Source organism: Coturnix japonica, chromosome 6 (genome assembly GCF_054131305.1).
Source record: "Coturnix japonica strain WE chromosome 6, WE-NBRP24, whole genome shotgun sequence".
In the NCBI taxonomy this organism is placed as follows: domain Eukaryota; kingdom Metazoa; phylum Chordata; class Aves; order Galliformes; family Phasianidae; genus Coturnix; species Coturnix japonica.
Window position 1 is genome coordinate 33,795,317 of NC_140668.1, and position 23,567 is coordinate 33,818,883.

Genomic DNA, 23,567 nt, shown 5'->3' on the forward strand with positions numbered 1-23,567 from the left:
GTTATAACTGCCTACTGTCATACTTGATTCTGACTTTGTAAAGGCAAATAACTTATGCAACTACATACATAAAATCTACATAGATTTTAGTTTGTAAAGAGGTCACAGTGTGTCTTATGTTATTTCAGAAGTCAGTAGGGTAGAGTTGCAGTGTTAGCGTATAAACTTGGTAGTCACTTTTTGGTTTGTTCTTTTGTAAAACTTGTACAGTATTAGGCATGAATTGTGCTCCAACATACATTTTCCTGCAACAGAATAATATTTTCCTAGAAATTAGTTCATCAGCACAGAGTAAGTGGAAAACAAACTGCTTAGCTTTATCCTTGTTTCCACCTACGTTATGCGTGGAGAACCAAGTTCACAAATACCGTCTTATGTTTTTGAAATGAGACAGTTCTCTGACTTTGCTATCTAACATGGTGTTAACATTTTCTTTCATCTTTTTGATGCAGTCTTTAAGTTTCATATAGCACTTTCCCTTGTTAGAGATGCATGGTTGATGAAGGCTGTTTTGTATCCAGTTTTGGAGGATTAGTGTTGTGTCTCTGGTTCTACATATCATGCACTATGCTGGGAAACCACTTAAAAGAATGATTAAGTTTTATTAAAGAAAACAGCCCAGAGGCATTTGAATACCTGGAAATTCAAAGTGAAAATTATGCTTTTATCAAAAGCAACAGAATTTTATGAGGATGGGAAGACTGATTTAACTGTTGTCTGATGCTGGTCCTCTTCTGTTTGCTTAGCACAAGGCAGCTTTGGCCTTACTGCAGTAACTTTGCTGTCATTCCAGCAGTCATTGCTTCTCTAGACCCTGGTGTAATAGCAGAAGGGAAAATACTCCTGTTAGCTTTCCCTGACTGCAAAATCTCCTTTTACAAGTGGCTATTTAGAATGTTACAGTAGCCTGATTCAGAAACCGTATCACTTGCTCCTACACATCTAATCCAGCGGATTATAACTGAACTACTCGGTACTTATTGCTTCTTGTAATAACCTATATGAAAATGCAGGAATAAGTATTTAATGGAGAAGAAAAATCATTTCCAAATTTGTTAAAGACATTTGAGGATGGTACAGTCTTCATGCACTGCACCAAGTAAATGCCATGACTGACAGAGCAGTGAATTCCAAATAAATCTCTTTCTCAAATTAATCTCTAAGGGCTCCAACAGTCTAGGTTCAATTGTAGAGGTACGTACCCAGCTCTACTGCTGAATTGTGGTTATAGTCCCCTGCAGTACACAGATGCATGCAAAAGCGCCATCACATTATTTCATTTACCCTGAACTTCCTAGCAATTGCCTACTTTCCTGTTGGTACCTGAGAATTTCTTCCTGTTCCATGATCACTTGTATTTACATGCTTGCGTAACAGTATTCTGTGCTGGATTGTATCACTTAGTGAGGTTTAGTGAGATTGTGTGTGCATTATTGGTGTTTCCCTTGTGCTTTTGATTCAGTACCTTAAGGTATTGCTAAATAGGGAACTACTATGAGGATGGTTCAGTCTGATGGATTAGAGCTATTGGCTATGACCTAAATGTGACTGAAGTAAGTGAAGAGTAACAGGAAGTCTGGGGGGGGAATGAGGAGGGGTGTGCTGAGGTGAACTTAATGCTTGCCAGAGATTGAGAGAGGCAGCTTGAAAAGCAAATATCCTGTTCTTGCTTCAAACAGAAATGTTTCTGTGAGCATCATAGTGTTTTATCTCATTTGTTTCATCTCTTTTAGAAAAGACAGCCTGTGCAGATTAATTAGGAAATGTTTTCAAAAAGCCTTTTGAATATGAAAAAGGTGCTTTAATTTATTATTATTTGGTCTTGTGAATACAAAGAAAATCTACAGCAGTTTCAACTATTGCTAAGTAAGAAAGTGACCCACTTTGGTCCATTATAAGGCTTTCTGGAACTACAGAGTAACATTCTGTCTGTTTCTGGTGGGCCTCCATTTCTGGCTTAAGGATGGCTTTGGATATAAACACCAAAAATACTTAGCTATAGAAAGGCTATTAAGTTGTGATTTCTGTTCATCTCCCTAGCTTTGAATTTAATTTTGTGTACTGGTTGAAGATGACAGCCGTTGCTCTGTTATACTGAGATTCTATTTCTCCTGTGTTTCAATTCTTGCTCCACTGAAAAAAAAATGGTTTGTCACATTCTTGGTACGTGTGTGCATGTGCAAGGCCACTCAAGTGCACAAGAGCTCCACACAAACAAAGTATTTAATGTTGCCATTGCAAGTTTGTCTGCTTCTCTCTTCTGATACTTTCTACCACTGCCCCAGGAAACATGGCAGAAAGTGGCAGCAGTAGCCTTCCTTCAGTTCCCTAGCCCAGAGAGTGTCTTGGTAGATCCTTTCTGCTGAGTGATTTGACGCTTGTTCCTTGTGCTCCCCTCTGGGGTTTGAAGAAGCCTGAAAGATGGGAAGTCTTTCTTCTCTCACATTTTCCCCAAAATTTCCTCGCAAAAGCACACTCTCCATTTCCTTTCTCTCCATCTCAGTTAGCAGTGAGATGTTTCAAACCTACATGGTTACTTGTGTAATGACTATTCACCTCATTCTGGATGCGTTGTTGAAGTGCTGCGCTATTAGGTTACTGTTCTTCCATGGCACTTGAGATATTGAGTTTTAGTTTGATAACAGCTCTTCTCCCCTTTTTTAACAAGACAAGTTTGTCACAGTTTCAGATTTTCATGCAGTAGATTTCACAGCTGCTTTGGCAATTACTCAAGTTTAAAAAACTATCTTCTTGCTTTGTTTGCTTTTTAAAAAACAGCTAACATATATTGACATTATTCACATTTTCAGATGTTTTCCTCCTTGAGTTTGCCTGAATCCAAAAAAATAGAAACTGTAACACGCACTGTCAAAAATAACAACACCCCTTCCCCCCCCCCCCCCCCAATGTCTTTGTAGTCCTACAAAAATCCACTAGAAACTCATTTTAAAGGAAAAAACAGCCTAAGGTATAGTGTAAGCTTGTGAATACATAGTCTTACCTACCTTGTAAACAGTGGTTTCTCTTGAGATTGCTTGGATATGAATCAGTCAATGAAAATGTATCAGGAATCTTTTTACAAAACTCCACTCTCATTAGAGTAGCTGTAATGTAGCCCTTCTCCCTGTGCAACACTGCATTTATCTTGCTAAGTGATCTATGGCTGCATTTCACATTTTGCCTATCAGCGTGGCATTAGCAAGCCCTGCTATGTTAACTTGCTTGTCCATTTCAGGGAATATTTAGACTGAGTTGAAACCTGATGTGGACTTCTAATATGTGGAGGGGTATGTGGAGAAAGGGAGACAAAATGCTCCCAAGTGCCTGTGATGGAGAATGTCTTTGAAATAAAATCTGAGTGTGTATTTTGTCTGAAAGTGAGAGAGATACTGAAGATCCTGGACTGCAGATGTGTGTAAATGAGCTTACTGGGGCTTTGGTAGAGATCTGGTTTGGGAATCATGGATTTCACAGTGGAGTTTCCAGCTTTGTTCCTCTCTTGAATTGTGAAGGTTTGCTGAGCTGTTGTGCTGCTGCAGGTTACTGATATGAACATAGAACATACTACCAGAGCTTTATACATTTACCGGAAGTAAATCTTCTTTTCTTGTGGAGGAAAAGAGGATAAGTCTGCATGCAAGGACATCATTTTATTCATTTTTTTGTTACTTGACACATTAAGTGTTTGTAATTTGGCTGTATGTATAAAAAAACTATAGTGTAGTAAGGGGGCCTGGAACAGCTTCAGGTGCCAAGACAAACTGCAAGTAAAATGCATTCCTGAGTGTTTGCAAGTACTCACCTGAGTCTTCTTTGGCTATTTCAGGCAATGGAGGAATTCACACAGTCACTTCATTATCTTTTTAACCTGTTTAATGCACTCTAGCATTGCATATTTCAAATTTAAATCCTAGCAAGTTTTACTTGTGATGTAAAAGTAAGTAAGAGTTTTAAAACATTTTCCTAAGCTCCTAAGTCATTAATTTGACATTTGTTTTTTCTTCCCCTGACAGAAATCCTTAATGACTGGAAAACTCAATGGATCATTTTTTTATAATCTAAGCTATTTTTATGTTGACTGTGCTGTAAACACATGGAGGAGCTGTAAGTAAATGTTCTGTACTGCATGATGAATTGGATTGCTACAGTCTGGAGGAAAGCAAAATAATAATTTCATTTCTGTGGTGATTTGCGTAGCTTATGGTACAATGCCAGAAAGACTAACGGAAATGCTTATGGATACATGGACTCCATTAATAATATTATGGATTACTGTACTTCCTTCCATTTATATGGCTCCAATGAATCAATCTCAAGTACTTCCAAGTGGATCCAGTACAGGACTAAAAAGGCTAACCGAAGAACAAAGAGTTTTGAACCGTTCCAAGAGAGGCTGGGTTTGGAATCAAATGTTTGTATTAGAAGAATTTTCTGGACCTGAACCAATACTAGTTGGCCGGGTAAGGCAAGATTTTTTTGTTTTTCTTTTTTTCTTCTCTGAATATAAGCGTATAGCATGTGAAGGTCTGCTGTCATATCTCTCTGCTAAGGAATTCAAGTTTTATGTGGTATATAATTATAAAATTTTCTGTTCATTAATTTGAAAAGCTTACTTCACTTACAGTCATTTTCTGCCTCCAGCTTTGCTAGAATTTCAGCAAAACAAAGAATCAAAATCACAGGGTTCTAGTTTACAGAGAAGTCCTGCTATACATGCTTATTTATTATTGTAGTCACAGATTTCATAATTTAGTTTCAAGGTTAGTAAGATGAAAAGACCAGAAGGAACATTATGCTTTTCCTTACGTTCTTGTTTGACTGTTGTCTTAAACTATTGATTATTGTCATGCATTAGCTTATTGGTATCAATGTGTATTACCCCTGTTCTGTGAATCAGACCTGCACTTTCTCTTAAATGTGATCATGTTCTATCTGCATTCATAAGGAGTGAATTACCTTAGAATTACTGTTAGGAAAGTATTATCTGCTTCTAACTTCATCTGGCCTATAGTGAGCAATTAAAAATACCATGTGTGTTTATTGCTAAATTTCAGTTCCTTTTAAATAACTAAATACATCATCACCGTGTTTCCCAAACACTAAAATGGTGTAAAACAAACTAGCAAACAGAAATGGTGGATGTCAATAATCTCGTGATAATTTTGGAAAAATGAACAGTGTGTAGAAAGTATAATGTAGGGAGTATCAATTGCTATAGCAGTTGTTGAAGAAACTACATATCATGTGTGTTCCTGAATTTTTCCTAATGCAGCCATTCCTTAGTCTAAATGTAGGGTCAGACAGAATAATGAACTTCAGTGCCTTTTGAGTGCTATGTTTATGTGTAGATCAGGTATTGTATATCTGTTTTCATTTGTATTTCTATAGTTGGTCACTCAGTTTCAGAGGGACAGTGACATGCTTATTACAGATCTTAAAATTATTTCTTATTTTCTCCAGCATATTTTTTTTTATAATGTTATATTTATAAAATATATTTTATAAAATATAAAACAATGTTTTATCATCTTTTTTAAAATGATTTTTAGTTGCTTTTCTCTGGCTGTGGGGAATCCCAAGTTTGTACTTTGTGGCAGTTTGATTTTCAGAATGTATCCAAGTCCTGAGATTTCTACAGTATAAGGTTTTGTTCTGTTTGTTTTGGCCGGGGAGGAGTTGGTTGTTTCATTTGTTTTTTTTTTTGTTTTTAATGAATATAATGTCCTGAGTTGTTCAAGTCATCAGTGAACAGAAGCAGGGGGGTTAAATTAAGCCAGACTGATGAAGACATTATCCCATCTTCTGCTGGCATTTCAAATAGAATTGGATGCTCTGAAATGCTGTGAGAATCTATTTGTTGAGACTGCTGTCTAATTAAAACACTGCATGATTTAGATGAAAAAGAGCAAAAAGTGAATCTCACAAGGAAGAAATCCATGGCTTACTCCAGAAAATAGCTTAAAATAATTTTGTAAATCTTGCCTGAGCTTGTCACTCTATCCAGGTAAATGCAGAAAGTATATACACACAACAGCAAGCAGTTAAAAAAGCAATGCCAGCTAAAGCAGACGTCCATATTTGGATCATCTGGAGCACAAGAAGCAGCATCTGGGTATAGATGTGGTTCTGTGCCATTACAGAGGCAGTGCTGCTTGTATGTTATTTTTAACATGTTCTTAGTACTCCAAATAAATATGTTTCTTGATAGTTCAGTACTTCAAAGAGAATGTTGTTAAAGCAAAGCTCACTATGTAGGTTTGGGTTGCACATTTTGTCTCCTTCCTCACTCTTAAGGGGTGTAGATAGTAGTTTTCATAGTCACATATAATTGGAATGAGCAGATAATTAGCTGATCTAGTTATATAAACACAAAAATAAGTGTTTGGGCTAACAGAAATAGTGTATGCACAAGTATAAATTTGATATATGCTTTCAAATACACCTTCAGTGCCCACTTAGAGGGAGAAGTAGTATCTCTCCTAAGGCTGCTTGTGTTTTCCAGGAAAAGCGGCTTCAAGATGCAAAGACACCTCTTTAAAATGTGTTGCAGTATACCCAGAATACTCAAAGTTGCTTATTAGTTTCTATTCTGCATGAATATGTGTTAATAAATGTGTTCCCAATGTATTTGCTCTAGTAAATGAAATAATCTGCAGTGAGACTAATAGGAGGATTTTATGTGTATTCTTCTGTAAAGTGTGGTAGTTTCCAACAGTGACAAGGAAAGGGTGGGAAAAAATCTTTTGCTTTTGTTCTTGTACTTCTTATCGGTTTTTAACATCACTTTTCACCATTAGTTTGAGTACGGTCAAACTTAAACTTAGGCAGCTCTACTTGAGTTCTCACATCTGCTTAAAAAAAATAATAATATATGGCATACAAATCCATGCTTCCTCTGTGATTTCAGAATCTGAGGTTTCTTGTTTCCTTTTTTTGTCTGTATTAATATTGCATTGCATTTTGACAGATGGTATCATAATAAATTCCATATTGTTTTGATCTATTCATGAAGAAAAGTATACGTGCGTTTTTGAGACACCTACAAAGTAACCTTTTTCATGTTCCTGTGACATACTCAGATGAGTTTGGTTTTATTCACAGCACTACAGCGTAGGAAGGTAGATTCACAAATATCCTTTTTACTTCTCTTTCTTTTTGTGCTCCTTCCGTAGAAACAGGTAAGAACTTTCTAAAGCTATTCGATCTCCTTTAGAAGACTCCACATACTGCACATTGCTGTCAGCACTTTGCAGGCCTCCCAGTGGCTGACAACCTCATTCAGCTGTGGAGTGATATGTTTTGTGACACTGCATGCTGTCCCTGTGGACTTGATTAGTTAGGAAGAACTTTTACTTGATATACACTGCTGCATTTTCTCAGTCTCCTCTGCATGCATTTACAGCACCATAGCAGATGTGCTATGAAATCTGTGGTGTAGCAAATGCTCCTGTTCCTTCACTGGAGGCAGCCACCGAATTCACAATGAGATAGATAATATCATTAAGAAGCTTTAGGAAAGTAGGTTTGGGGAATATCATTTTAGCTCCTTCTTTTTATGATACATGAGGGTTTTTTGTCATGTTTTAAATGGGATAGAGCCCAATTTAATAGATGTTTTCAAGCAAAAATTCCAGGACAGTGAATGAGTTAACAGTTGTGCTTTGTAAGTACAGTGCACAGAGTAGAACATAGAAGGGAATGAAGGTGACAGAAATCATCCCTAAATCATCAGCAGCACTAAACAAATTAGCAGTTAAATCCATACATGGAAAAACACAGCCTGTCAGTCAGATTAGTGCTGTTTCCGTGGTATCGCTTCTCCTAGAACATTCCAGAGAACTTTTCATTTACCTATTTCTAGTCTCAGGGTAATATTTTGCATATTTTGCATGCTAACTGTTATGAGAGATTCATAAAATGACCTCATCAGGTGAGGCCAGCACCTCTGTCACAAGCACAGCTGCTGTGCAGCATCTGCAGCGTGTGGTTGGCAACAAGGCTGTGTTAGCTCCTGAGAAGTTACTTAGAAAACTCTGTGGAGGGATAGAAACAAACCAGAAATTAGTGAGATGCAGAAAGAATGTGGCCTGGTCAGCTCTTCCCTGCAGTGGTGTTTCACGTAGTTGTTTTTAATCTGTGACCAGGGAGCTTTTCTTCCTTCCTTCTGATGTAAATAATATGTGTTTTTTCACTCTCTTAAATGAAAAACTTTTTTTCTTTATTGTTTGTAGAATCAGGGAGCTAGGCAACTCCTTCCAGTCAGAGCAATGAAGCTTTTTCCCTTGATATATGGGGCTTAGGTTCAGGCCTTTACAGAAGTAATTTTCCTGTAGGAGGAGCAGTAGAGAGGCATGATGTTTTTACAGTTAAGTGCTTCAGGCTGTGCTACTGTAAAAGTCAAACCTGGAAATGCAGAGAGCACTTATAAATAGCTTCAAGCTGTAAGTTCTACATTATAAATGTTTTATGCAATCTTTGAATTCATTGCCAACATACATTATATCTCTTAACAAGTAAATGGTAAAAATTTTATTTTTTAAAAATTTTAAATTGTTCTGTTGCAGTCCAAACGATACATAAATGCAAAGTAAATAACGTTTTAATTAAACAAATTCCTTCCATATGTTTTTTCTTTTGATTCCTACATAGAGTTTGAGATTATAATGACTGCCTGAAAATGTTGCAGTATTCAAGATGCAAAATAGAAATATATGTAACTAAGGATCTCATTACATTCGGGATAAATTATGTGCTGTTTCCCTGACTGGAAGGAATCGTGAAATATAGATGTAGTAAAACTCTAGTGTAGTTTTCATGGTGTATTATATTGTTCTAAGTTAATGGACTTTGTAAGTTCTCACACTTAAAACAGTAGGCATCAGAACGCCATAAAGGTTGTATTTTAATTTACACTTGTATATTTACTAGCTATGATTCAAGTGTATGCTATAAAATATTAAATATCTGAAATGTTGCAAAGTCAACATTGCTTTCTAAGCCCTAGATTTTTGTTGTTTTGCAACTGTAATTATACACTAATTTGCCTATTTATGTTTAATAAACTCCCAGAAGTCAAAATGTGTCATTTAATTTTCTGCAGTATGCTTTATGGAAAATACAAATTCTTCCTGCCTTTTTTTTTTTTTTTGTGCGTAGAGATGACCATATACTTCACAGAACCCTCCTGTTTCCATGCTCTAAGTCAGCTTAGTCAGCAGGAGTATAAGTAGCTCAAAGAAAAGCATGTAATAATCAAATATTACTACAAAGCCAATAAATGTAGTATACAGCATTTTATGTAAGCATGGTGAATGCAGTATTTTTTATTAAATATGTATGTATTCTTAAGTATGCACAAATTTCTTTTGTTTCTTTTTTACTAGGTGCAAGCTTTGAGAATTTTCTTATAAAACATTAATAAATTTTAACGAGGACAAATAGTTTGAACCATAAATCTCATTTCAGTATGTTTCAGGGAGTACCACTGACTAAGGCTGAACACTTTCATGCTCCCCGATCTCCAATCTTGAGATTTATAAGCACAATTTAAGTAGAATTGCAGCTTAGTACACTTGCGTATCTGCTAATGCAACTGAACTGGCAAGAGTTTCAAAGAGGGTTTTCATCAGATGACTCCTATGTTTCTGCTTTTTGCTGGTAGAACAGTAGTGTAAGAAAGTGGCAAATATCAGTATGTAGAAGTGTCTGAGGTTTTTTATTAACATCAGATTGCTTATGAATCTTGCTCAGTAAAGTGTTCACCTGCAGAACACCAGGCACCTTCTGAGCCATCTGTATTTTTCTCTAATAAAGTGAGAACATCTCTGTGTTGTGATTCACATCTTGAATTTTAGACTTCAAAAACAATAATTATAGAATAGCTTTTAAAGGGTTGTATTGGTTTTGTTTTCATTTTAAACAATGAAGATAAGAATGATATATGTATAATCTATGTAATAATACTTACACATTTGGGTCTCCTGATGTTACTTCAATGTTATCATCACTAACCTTCTTATATTGTTCTGATGTCACAAAGATTTCTAATCTTCTGAGGGAAAAAAAATAATTAAAGAAATAAGAGTGAGAATTGCTTTTGCTTGTGAAGAATTAGAAGCTTGTTAACTTTCACTCAATGTATTGATCTAAACATCTTATCTTTCTCTCTATGAATTGAAATGTTTTCCAAGCATGTAGGCAAAATGCTGAAGTGACAGCATGAAAAACTAAGCAGAGCTTTCCACGTGATATTGTGCAGATGCCCTATGATTGTTTGATCTTTCCAACATTGGTTTTGCAAATGGTTTTCAGTTTCTACCTATAGGTCCCACCCCTGGTCCTTTCAGGATGCTTCCATTCTAGCTGTAAATTTAACTGCCAATTAGTGCCAATTGAGGTTTTGTGTCTGATAAAAGTTTGTCTTTTCTCAACTGGGCAAACAGATTTCCTATAAGCCACTGGAAAGCTATCAAATAGGAATAACTTTCCATAAGTGACTGGACACGTTGCCTTTTGATCAGTATGGAGAAATACTTTGTGTCTAATTAATTTAGTGTTTGTAGGCTTCCAGACAGATCTGTGGAATCTAACTGCATAGTATCTCATAAGCTGAATTACATAGAAATGGTTGGTCTTTTAGGTGATGGTCTGCTCTCTCTGTTTAGTTTGTAATAAATACACATTCACAGTCATCACAAGAAAATATTGTTTGTGAGTGAAAATACCAGGAAAGAGTTTGCAATTTTTTTTTTCTTGAAAGTTTAGTTTTAAAAGTTTTTTGTTTTTTTTTTTCTAAAGTGAGAGAAGAAATAAGAGGGAATAGCACACACTGTACAACCAGGACTTCCAGCTGAGGGTATTTTATTTGGACAAAGTCAGAGCTGCCAATGCTGTGTGGCCTAATGTGGATGTGAAGCAATCAGCTTAATTGCAGAGATAATTTGCTGCAATAAGTATTTAAGGTAATATATAAAGGTAACTATTATTTAAAAGTAACGTGTAGAGCATTTGGCATTGAAAATAAATGTAGACCATTTTCTTGAAGATATTTCTGCAAATATTTATGTATCTGAATAGCCTCTTGGTGATCCTTGAGGAACACCTGTGGTGATGCAGTATGAAATAAAGCGTTCCTTTTTCCTGAGGAAACTCTATTAGTGTAAAGATTCCCCTTCCATAATTTCTTTCAAAGCCTTTATTTTACAGCACTCATGCCAGCAGCTACACAAAAAAGTATGTGCAGTTTTCCCTGGAGACTGTACCACTCCTGAATTAAGTGGAGGAATCATTAGGAGCAACACAAGGAATCCCTTTTCTTGTTTCAGGGTCTGAGCTCAGTAACTTACACACTCAGCCTCTGGTGAATAGAAGCCAAGCAGAGGGTTTGCGTTTCAACTTGATGTGCTGTGCATTGCTCTTAGATCGCCTCAATGAGACGGAATGTACAAAATAAAAGACTCACTCAGAGACAATCACTGGAGGCAAGGAGCTCAGTTACAGATAGAATCCAAAAATGTATTTTATTTCTTAGCAGTTCAGAGAACCCTAGTCATCTGCTGGCTTAAATCCAGAAACCACCTTATCTCATTTTCTTTTATACTCATTGAAAGAATGACTTACATGGAATGGAGATATAGTCACCAAGGAAGGAAAGGTAGATTTTATTATATGTAGAACTGATGGGAAGCATCAAGGTGTGAAGAACCAAGATTAGGGAAGCTTTCTGAGGGAAGGAGTGAAGAACCAAACCATAGCTCTTTTGTCACATTTTTTTCTGAGGTCACCAAACATTATTAAGAGCTGTGCATGTTGTACATTCAAATTTAAGAAATCAGAAAATTGAATTGAATGGAAAATGAAATTCATTTTTTTCTTAATTTGGATAGTCTACAAAGTAATCATTCAACATGATCCTGTGTGTCATAGCACGATGCAGAATGCCTAGCTGTGATATTATTCAGCTCCAACAGCTTAATGAGGATCTACCATATTTTTACACAAAAACTTTTCTATATATAATTACCAACATAATTACTATTAATTTTTCTTTTTCTTTTCTTTTCTTTTTTTTTTCTTTTTTTTTTTTTTCTAATTACTGTGTAGTCTGAAGCATTTAAAGTCAGCTGCTGGCACACTTTCCAAGTCTTATTGTTGTCTTGTCACAATGACAAGAGGTAAAATGTTTGTATTTCTTCCTCCACATGAAATCATCTGAAACAAGGCTTAATGCCAATACAATATTTCAAATTATTAGGTTATTTCTGCTAATTAATGGGTCTTGATTAATTCACCCACATAATTGATGGAATATTTGGTAAACTAAGAGCAGGTGCTGATTCAGAGATACACACAGACTATTACTCTTTATTGAATTTTCATACAACTGAACAACAGTACACAAGTGATTAAACACATATACCAGGAATTTACCTGTCAGAAAAAGATTTACAAACAGAATTGAAATTTAGGACCCATGTATTCTTTAAACGAATTTCAACATGGACTTGATTCGTTAGTGAGTTTTGGAAACATCATACATGCTCTAAAAGAATTTGTGGAGGTATTTTTATATAGTGAACTACAGCACACGAGTAACAGTGCACTGTGTCAGTAAGTGTGAAAGCTGTTTATGCTGCATTTGTATTACAAAACCTTAGCCACAGTTTTTCTCCATTTTGTTGGGTAGGAGCCAATTCCTGCCTCAGAGCTGTTGCTGCAGTGAATAGGATATGCAGATTGCAACTGAGGAGGAAAACATACATGCAGAAGATTGTGAGCAGAGAAGTGATTTTGAATGTCTGCAACTGTATCTTAATTCCGTGGCCTTACTGTGGGACAAGCTTTCTGATCCTCTGCTGTTCCCTTAGATCTGGATGTCTCCTACAAGCTAGTGATATTGTTACCGAGTGCAAAGGGTGAATATCATTGGGAAGGCTGAGAAGCCACGTAATTACTTCTAAAGTGTGTGGGACATTCTGGAAGAGATGTATACTATGCAGTCTGAGAAAAATTTACATTATATATTTAAATTCCCTTTTTTATATATATTTAATTTTTTATTATTATTATTTTTTTAAAACTACATTGTATGTTAAATTCACTGTCATTGCCTTGAAGTAAAGAAAGAAAATGACTAAAACTCTGAAGGGTTAGACAGAATTAGGCTTCTTGCTCTGTGTAGAAAGCAACAGTATCGATCATCCCATTAAGTAATCATTTTGTAATTGAACTAAATTCTGCCTCTCCAGAAGACCACCTGCTTGTTACTACAAATTACAGATAAGGGAGCAAATGCTAGGAATTGGGCAGTATGTATGTATAAGTAAATCTTGGGATTTTTAGGAATACACTTTGTTAGTGAATATTTCAATCTAAATCAAATGGGTGAAGCAGAAACACCATAATGAACAATTAATCGTGGAAAAAAGTCTGACAGAAGCAAAGCAAGTTGTTACTCTGCTAACAGGATGAGAGGTCTATTCTGAGGCAGATGGCTCACTGCAGACATTTGAACATGCTATTGTTTCATACTATGAGGTGAAAAAATAATAATGCTGTTCACAGACATCTCATATGAACAGTTAGAAGCACATCTGTAAATTCTGCAAAATGCAGAAAAATTGAGAGACATTAGATATGTTTGCCTAAGCCTAAAGCAAGCCAGTCTGGCTTCATTTTTTTGTAAGCCTCAAAGAAGTGTCTTTGAGAGAGGAAACCTCTGATGTCCCTTTAGCTGAGGCAGGTTGGAAGTCTGAAAGAATATAAATATCAGTTCTGCTGGTAGTCTGTGCAGTATGTAGGGCTCTGAGGATCTGTGTAACACGGGAGAGTTGAGACTGCTGTGGGACAAAGTAACCAACCCCTGGAGTCTTTTCTCTTCATAACCTTCCCAGTGCTATAACCTTGGTGTACTCTTAGGGAATTGGTATCTTTCATTGTCCCCATGAGGCCCTATCAAAAGAAATCTCTCAGCGTCGTTTGAGAATTCTCAGGAAGACCAAAAACCCCGCAATAGTTAAACCTTAATCTATTCTTTTCTCAGCCACTTACTTTATAAGTATCTTGTCCTTTTTATGTACTTTTTATGCCATATGTGATACATTATGTAATGGGGCTTGAATTTCTGCTTTGTGAAGCTGTATGCCTTACAGTACTGCTTATAATTGATATAAAAAAAATATCTTGGGAGGGGTGAGGGAAAATCCAACCTTCCAGATACATTGTGTTCTTTCAGATCTAATAGACCAAATTAATTCCAGATTTGGTTAGGAATGTCACTAGGCAGTACATCTGTCTTAATGCACTTACTGCAAAACCTTTTATACAGTTTGTGCAGTGTCTGGTGGAGGCAGGGAGTTGGGGGGGGGGGGGGGGGGAAAGCCAGAACAATTACACTGAGATGAAAACGGGTGTACATATGCATGGGTTGGTATGTATATCTGAGACAGCACTAAAAGATTTCCTGTTAAAAATGGCCAATAATAAACAGTAGAGAATGCTCTTTGTTATTGAAACTATTGCTCTTCCCTAAGGGTAAGCATAAGAAAGCAATAGCGTTCAGCTTCCTGTCCACGTACTCTGACCCCTGCAATTTTCATACCCTTTGTCATTCTTTTAGAAATACTGCTAACCTTTTCTGTTGTGACTGTGCCTTCACACTTAATGCAGCAGTACTGGGAGCTGAAATTGCAAAAGAAGTGCACCAAAGGTAATTTTGTATGGTGCACCACATTCTGCTGTGCATCAGGAAAAGAGCTGCCACTGCTTGAAATCCTTTTAAAAATCTTCCCAATTGGTGACATCTGTGATGAAATACTGCATGTGGGAGCTCAGATGTTCCTCACTAGTGCTCCTCAGAAATAATAATTATTTCTTAGAAGAAGCAAAAAGAGGTTAGGAGACGTACTTTAATGAAATACTTTCAAGAAATTACAATTTATATCATTATGTACCTTACCTATCCAACATTAGAAAGGATTCTTTCAGAAGTGCACATTGCTCATTAGAAATGAGTGAAATTAAGTAGTTTAAATGGGGAAACATTTATTCTTCATATTTCTAAATCATTATTTTCAATTGTCTCTTAATATGAAAATTTCTTATTAAGCTTGTTTTGAAAGGCATAGGGTTTTTTGGATGTCAAATAAAAGTTGATGTGGTTTCATTTGTAGCTATTAATGTAAGTAGAAAATGTCTTCTTGTATATAATGTGTGACACTAAGATTGTAGAAAGATTTGTCCTTGGTACTGTCCTGGTCTTTTATTATGAAGAGGAGGAAGAACAGTCAATAACCACTTATTAATGTTTTTGTTTTGTTTTGTTTATTGTGGATTTAGGTACATTAGGCTTTTGTAATTATCTCATTCATAATCCTCCATCACAAGTAATGTTTTCTGCATCTTGAGAAGCATAATTGGAAAATATTTTCTTTGTATGGACACTTTCTATTCTCTCTTTAATATAACTTTACCCAAGAGTATCTTGCCTAGGAAAAATGAGCAAGCATAATTTTATACAGGTAATCAAATCTCTCAAATGTTGGCACATTTTCCTTTATCTCCACGGGACTAAAAGGTAACCTTCAAGCAGGCATAAGCATTAAAAGAGAGAATTTCATCTCTCAATTAAAACTCAAATAAGCTTGTACAAGGCAACTGGAACAGAAGTGCTATATTGAGCTACTTAGTACTGTATTTCTTCTACAGGGTATTCTATTTGATTAATACAGAATTGCAAGGCAATATATATATATTAGTCTAAGTGTATGCATGTGTGTGTGTATAGATCTGACCAGCATAATCAGCATTGGCTTATAGCAGGAGTTTTACTCCCTTTTTTAATAATTCTTTGTTGTTGGTTTATTCCCACATAGGACTCAAAACCACATCTTGATGCAGATTTTTGTTTTATTAGCAAGAACAAGGTAATTGTTTAGGGGAAAAAAAGGAAAGAAATTGGATTTCTTTAGAATCATCTTTGTTGGAGTACACTGTGGAACAGTTAATATGTTCTCTGTCTTCTGACATAAATCACACCGAAGTGAGAGACAGTGAAAGCCATATAGATACAAAGCTAAGGAATGGTTTCAGGGAAAGAGATCTGTTAAATGGGACAGTTTCAAGGCTAGTATATGGTAGAAATACAGCAAAAAGTTCCAGACTATTTTTGCTGAGCTGAACATTCTCATTTCTATTTTCACTCATTTCAGGACCCTTCTAATTACAAAACCTAGGAGAAGATGACACAACTCTCTAGCTGTAAACATTTTTCTAGGGCTCTGGTGGTGTCTAACGCAGCAAAGCAGCTGCCATTTTTACAGTGTGTGCTTTAAAGGAGCTGCTAGGTCCTTCACAATGAAAGTTCTTATTTTTCTGTTCTAAAGTTTGGCTTGGTGTTTGCTGCATCTTTAAATGCAGTGTTCAGCTTATGTTGGTCATTAAGATATTAATTAAAGGGATATTCTTGGCCATGGAATATTCAACAGTTTTCTTTTTAAATCTGATGTAAATATGGCTGGAGGGGAAAAAAAAAATCGTCTCAATACAAAAGTTATGATTTTAACTTCAGTAAAAGTCAGTGGAGATGAGATAACTTGGCTAATAGATATGATAACTTGTTGGATATGTATATATTCACTGATAGGTCAAACTCAGACCACTTGGCTATGCCTGGAACTTCAGCTTAGGTAGAAAGAACCTCTAGCACAGATCCAAGATGGGGCCTTGAGGCTCTTTGCTCAGGCTGGTGCTCTTCCAGCAGGAGAGAGGAGGCCATGATTCAGGGAGTCTTGATAGATTGATGTGGGTCATTATTAAAGTTCTTCCCCTTTCACAAAAAATTCAGTATCAATGAACATAGTAAAAATTAAGTAAAAGAAGAAATGGTATAACTGTGAGGAAGGGAATTAAAAGGGGTAAAAAATGCTGTTTGCTGTTCTGATCTTAGGGGCAGAACATTTTGAAATACCTGCCTAATAGTGTGAGTAAAATGTGGGATGAGGAAATTGGCAGTATGTTTCTTGTGCTCTCTGAAAGTCGGCTGCAGGATCCTGTCAGCTGGGCTTCTGTGAGAGGGTGTCTATTTTTATATCATAAGTGATGTGTAAGGCTGAAACCCGTGAAAACGGAGGACTGTCAGCTTTTATACAAACCTGAGAAAAGGCACTTAGTTGTTTCAAGTCTAGAGATACAGTTGCCTAAAGCTGTGGATAGATATCTAAGCCTCTTTATGAATCTAAGAAGCTGTCCGCTCATGTCCGTGTTAATGTTGGACCTGAAATGGACCCTGTAGGTAATTGACCTGTGAGCCTCTTAAGAAATAAAATTCTCTAATCCTCTTCTGGCACTTCTTTGTAGGTTATGTGACCTCTGACATTCCCTACTTTGCTCTCCATGTTCCTTAAACCATACTTCATTCCATTTTGCATATAGTTGCTTTTAATATTACTCAGTGTTTCAGTTGCTTGCTAAGCTTATATATACTTAAGATTGTACCTGTAAATCAGTCCTTTCAGGTGAGGGAATGCATATTGGTACAATTTGTCAAGCTGTAGGACTTGATAATGCATTCATTTTTAAAAATACAGTTTAAGAATAATGAAAAATTTAGAGTGCACCTCTAAATGCCACAGCAGTGAAGTTGGAGGTGTGGCATACACTTGCCAGAACATATGCCATGCCATCTTTCTCAAGAGTTTCCCCATCAACTTGTACAGGCTTGTACTGTATCGTTTGCTGATAGAGAAATTGTGCTATATATCTCTCCAGTTTTATCATGCTTCACTCTTGCTGAAATGAACTTTCACAAACTTCAGTTCAATATATTTGACATTTCTATTATGGTAGGATTTATATATATATAATATTGAAGAGTCTTTCTGTGCATTGTATTCATTATTCACTTGATCATCTTCAAAAGGTTCATGAACTTAATGGCTGTACTTCTATAAGAATGCACAACCTTTTTTCTTCAGACTGACTTCTCTTTGTATTCCTTTATGCTGATAAGGATTCTGAAGTTTGAGAGACTTAAGTAAACAGATAAAAACTCTTCTTACCACTTGCTTTCAGTTTGTCTTAGTACAGTGAGTTGACCTCTTGCACTACAGTATTCTCGTTTGTACTGGTTAATCAACAGGAAGAAGGGATTGTGGAAATCTCAAAAAGGAAGACTTAAAATTTTTTGTTACTTACTGAAATGTATTTTTCAAAGTTGTCCAGATAATCAGTGCTATTTCAGATGTTAATGAGTCTCACAAATTAATGAGATTTTTTTACTGTTGGAAAAAGAAATTTCTAAAGCTAGATTCTTTTTAAATTTAGGGCATTCATAATTGAGATGAAAAGAGGCTATGTGCTATTTTATTTATTTTGCTTGAGAAGGGCATTGTTCTTAAAAAGCTATTTGAGTTCTGTAAAGCTTGTGCATTATAACAAATACAGTTTTTTCATGTAGCTGTGTGGTTTCTGGCAGCAAACATTCTGCTTCTCTATTTCTCCTAGTACTTATCTTAATTCTTTACCTTGAGTATATGAAGCACAGAAGTGTGATACTTTCCCTAAAAATGTCAGAATATATGCTCAGAAATACGTGGTTGTATGTGCCCTAAGATGATAGTGTCATTGTCGGTATCTAGATTGGCTTTTCAAGCAGCACTAATGCAAACTCAGTGATAATAACTGAACACTTGTGACTTGCAGACACAGCCAGAATATATTGCAGTTCTCAACTGCAGGATGGACACCATGGGAGGCTGGCCCATTTCTGATGAAAACAATTCTCAGCAGTGTGAATTTATGAATCTTCTTGGTGCCAATGAGAGCTCATTATGCTGAGAGTCTAAAAATGATGCTTAATTTATTAAATAATACAAAAATTATATTCAGATACTGCTGGAGATTTTTGTTAGACCTTTCTGAATGTCACAGCTGAGGCTAAAAGCATTTGACTTAAGTTATGGGAAGCAATAGTGAGAACGGGACATACTGCCAAAGAATTCCAATTTTTTGCTTGATTTGAAATGAATGTGTTCTTGGAACAGCACCTGTCACTGTTTCCAAATCTTTGTACCAGAAAAAAATGATCCTTGCCCATTTTGAAAATACTGAGATCATTTAATGAAAGCTTTCGTAATTTTTTTTTCCCTGGCAAAAAAAAAAAAAAAAAAAAGCCTTTGCAGTTAACATCATCCCTTCACAGCATGGGGCTGCTACATCCAGTTGTTGTAACAGAGGAAGTAGTGATGGCATGTATGGTAGTAGAATGTGAAGTAACTTCAAATTTACACAGAAACAGTAAAAATTGACAGAAAATTCAGGAAAAATTGACACATAGTGACACATAATTCTAAGGCTTATTGCCAGGTTTTGATATCCAGTTTGCCAGCTGTACTATGCACTGCCCAGCTAATTCAAACCATATGCCTTGAGCAAACAGCCATTTAAGTGTGTTAAAAGCTCTGAAAAGTACCATATTAGCAGTAAGTCAACCAGCTGCATACACTGCAGTTTAAATTTGGATAAGAGCTTAAAAAAAGCTGATGGTTTTTTGTTGTTTGTTTTTTGTTTTTTTTACTTCTTTGTTCTAAAAATGTGGCTTAAATCTAATCTGAGCATCTGCAGTTAGTGTTAGAGCAACAATTTCATACTAGCTGAAAAATATAATTGAAATTCTGTTTAGGCTTTAAAAGTTCCCCTTGAGACAGAAAAGTCCATTACAAGTTTTTCTGTAGCTCAAAAGGAAGCTGTCATTCATAGAGAAGCCTAAAGCCTTTGTAGCGTGTATTCTTCATACACTTGAAAGTGCCTTGGTCAGAATAGACTTTGTTCTTGTGCTGTGGACAAAATGTGCATGCTTCGTTTTCCTTCTGTGGTTGGATGTGGATGATGCTAACCTTGACTGAGTCACTGTCCTCTGGCTATTCGCAAGATCAAGTCAAGCTTTAACTGGTAGCATTAAAGATATAAACTTGAAGCTGCATATGTGTATGAGTTCTGTATGTCTGCAGTTCTATACGCTTTTTGCGTGTCTAGATTAACATGAATTCTCTGGTATTTATATTCATGTATGTATGGGTCTTTGTATATGAAAGTGAAGGATGTGAAAATGAGGAGACAGTGCTGCCATTCTGGCTGATAGAAAATCATACCTTCTCAGCTACAATCATATTCTAGAATCCAGAGTAATATTGTTTCAGACTGAATTTTTTGAAAGTTTGAAAAGAAAGAATGCATATAAATAAAAATTTTAGCAGTATCTCTGCGCTGGAATGAAATGCTCCAGGCGATCTTGGCTGAATAAAATGGGGTAGTATTTTGTGAATGAAATATTTTTATTGCTTCTTCCAACCTCAGTCTTCTACTTTTATCTTCTGAAATATATTTTAAAGATTAAACCCATGTTTCAGCTAACAACTCAGAATAGAAGTGTATCCTATTGGGATTAGTCACCTGTTCTTTGTACTGCATATGTTTTGGACAAGGTGAGGCATGAATAGGCAAGCAGATTCAATCTTATTTCATAGAATGGCTTGGGTAGTGCATTCCAGTTCCAATGCCTTCCATGTGATAGGGTTGCCACGCTCTAGATCAGACTGCCCAGGACTCCATCCAGACTAGCCTTGAATGCCTTCAGGGATGGGGCATCCACAACTTCTCTGGGAATTTCTTGCAGTCAAGCTAAATATCACCATTATTTATATCATTCCAAAATGTTAGAATAAAATGTTACAATTTTAGGGTAGTGAGAAACCTGGTAGATATTTATTGTTGTCTTATTTATCTGTTGACTCATGTACAAGAGTTCTCACTGAAATACCAACTAATTAAAAGCAGATAGTTCCACTCAGTGCTTAGAGCATATGCCACAGATGTTACTGTTCAATACATCACAGACCTGTAATGACTTTATTATTATAAAGTTGATTGACTTACCATCCAGTTTTCTTTGTCCTTTAATTCCATGAAATTGCAGATGGAATTTGTCTTGGATAAATGTGCAAGATATTCTACTCTTCTATTTAGCTTAAACAATACTTAGTTCCTTCTCATCCTTGCAGCAGTTTTGAAATATTGCTGTCCTCCAGATTCTGTTCCTCAGTACTGACAAATTTAAGCATGTAGTTAAGGACAGTGACATACTCTTAGAGTTTTATGCTTTTCCCTTGCTTGTAGAAGTCTGTGAAAGTCAGAAGACATTTTGTCAGATGTTGACTTTTGGGTAGGAAGTTCTAGGACTTGAGTCTTTAGAGGCGTACTGATATAAGTACATGTTCATAATGTTCACTTCAAAGTTGAGGATGTGCTTCCCAGGGAAGTATTCCTCCAGTGTTAAACAGATACTATGCTGGATGAGAGCCAACAGGTTCTTAACTTGCTTTTGAAAAACTGAATCTGGAAAGCTTTTCAGAAAATACATCTGTATTTCTAATTTGCACCTTGAAGGATGAAATTGACTGGAGAGATAGTGAGAATGAATAAATTGATTCACAGTATGTTGACAACTCCCTGTGTCTCACTTTCTGTGAAACATCTGTGGGTGATGCCACCACAATATCTGACTGCTGGCTTGCAAGCTGGTCTACTAGTACTACGTGATTAAAAACCTGATACTTGGATAAATGAAAGTGAACTCGATGGCACTGCTTTCCAGATTAATTTGTGTGACTTTGAATGGGTGACAAGAGGGCTGGAGCAGAGTAAAGAAAGACCTGTTCCTTCAAAAAATGTCATCTCTGCTTTGTAACTCTCATAGATGCGTAAGAGGAATAATGCAGTGGAAAATCCAGCTCTGACCTGAAAGTAATGATTTGTGAAGAAAATATTATTATGTTTTGAAAGCAGTTTCTTGTGATTATTTTTTTCAACATCCTTAAGACAAAAAACAGTGAAGACTAAGGTTTAGCAAATATTACATGATACAAATTCTAGCAGCCAAAGCAATAGGCACATTCATTTCTAAATATAAGTGATGGAGGTGACAAGCTGCATAGACTTCAATTCCCCTCATCTTGTCATGAGAAGTAGTAATTTATTACTTGAGTTCTCACGCAACACCAGACAAAATTTCAGTTCCCAAAGAAAAAGATATACAGTGCTTGTGAATGCATTACTATTTTAGTAATTTTAAAGATTATAAACTCAGAAGAAATCATCAGTTTGTAATACGTAATTAATGCATGTGCACTGAGGGTAGCTACTGTATGCTCTTGCACATGGTATATTAACTAATTCTAACTTTATTCCATGATGAAGATGCAGAACGCACTCTATCAGATAACATCCTTATGCTGAGCATTGTTAATAAGTAGAATTGTGCATTTTTGGCTTTCTTTCAGCCCAAGAGTTGTTCGATTTCATGCAAAGATGAAATGAGACAAGACTCAGATGTCCAAACAGTTTGTACTTGGTGCTGAAGGAAGAATTAATTAAATATGTCAAATTCTTAATCACTGTCTTTTTACATGGGAAAACATAAAATTATATAATTATACAATATTAGCATTTAAACTCTAAACTCTTATAGAATTTGCCCATGGTTTCCTCCCCATCCCCCCAAAATGGACATTATTGGAGCTTTAGTATAAGGAACAATTATCTGTATCACAGCTGGCCATCAGAGGCATTGTAGACTTAATGCACTGTCTGATTTATTCTGAGCTAAATAGTGCCAGGACACATACTTTCTTGCTAAAACAATGAGAAGCATTTCATATGTATGAGTGTTTGCGTGTGAGCTCATGCTGTAAGTTTATTTTTTCAGGCTAAAGGGAAGGACTATTAACCACATACTCTAGAGCCTCTGATTTTATAATTAGAAATCAATTGGGCAAAGCCTAGTTTTGCATATGTGACCTCTTCCCATAACTGTATCCCAAAATGGCTTTTTGCTGAAATGAATTGCTTAACAATTTTACATGAACAACTAATCTATTTGCAAGATCAGTTTGAAAAACTAAATTACCTGTGTGCTTTTAGTGGCTGCATAGAAAAAGTTCAAACAAGACAGAATTACCTGAATGTTGGGTTGTTGTTGTGGGTTGTTTTGTTTTTTTTTTTTGTTTTGGTTCTTTGTTTTGCTTTAATTTACATTTTAATCTCATTGTTTATTTGTTTTAATTAAAAGATGTCACAAAGCTTTTTGGCATTGTGAAGTTGCATTGACTTTGGTAAGGGCACAGCAGGGCCAATTGTATCTAAAATTTATATTGTTCATTTGTGTCCACGGGGAGAGAAAGATGAAGTTGAACTGGGTTATGCCAGACAGATTGCTGAAAGACATTTACTCAATAGGTTTGGTCACTGTGGGCGACCATGATGGTGTAGATTCATTTCTGTCCTGATTGCCCTGGTATTTGAGAATCCTCAGGTGGGATAGATCTAGCATTTCCTGTTCCACTTCTTTTGTGGTATCATGCACAGAGCACGTTTTAGCTATTAAAAACGAAGTGTTTGACCAGTGTATTTCATTCCAGTCATCATCAAATTCAGGGCAGGGGGACCAGCAATCTATTTTTTTTCCAGGAAAGTGTACAAATTATGCTGTAACCTAGGGTAGCCGACATCCTGTA

The 23,567-nt window shown here is 36.0% G+C and overlaps 1 protein-coding gene across 6 annotated transcripts in view; it reads left to right on the plus strand.

Annotated features, from left to right (window-relative positions):
- CDH8 (cadherin 8) overlaps positions 1-23,567 on the plus strand; it is a 136,715-nt gene that overhangs the window by 10,972 nt on the left and 102,176 nt on the right. For all 6 annotated transcript variants that reach the window (XR_014947791.1, XR_014947792.1, XM_032447060.2 and 3 more), the window contains exon 2: positions 4,014-4,460. Coding sequence is in view for 4 of the 6 variants with exons in the window: in XM_032447060.2 (XP_032302951.2) it covers positions 4,209-4,460 (252 nt within the window). In the remaining 2 variants the exon portion in view is untranslated. The remainder of the gene's footprint in view (positions 1-4,013; positions 4,461-23,567) is intronic.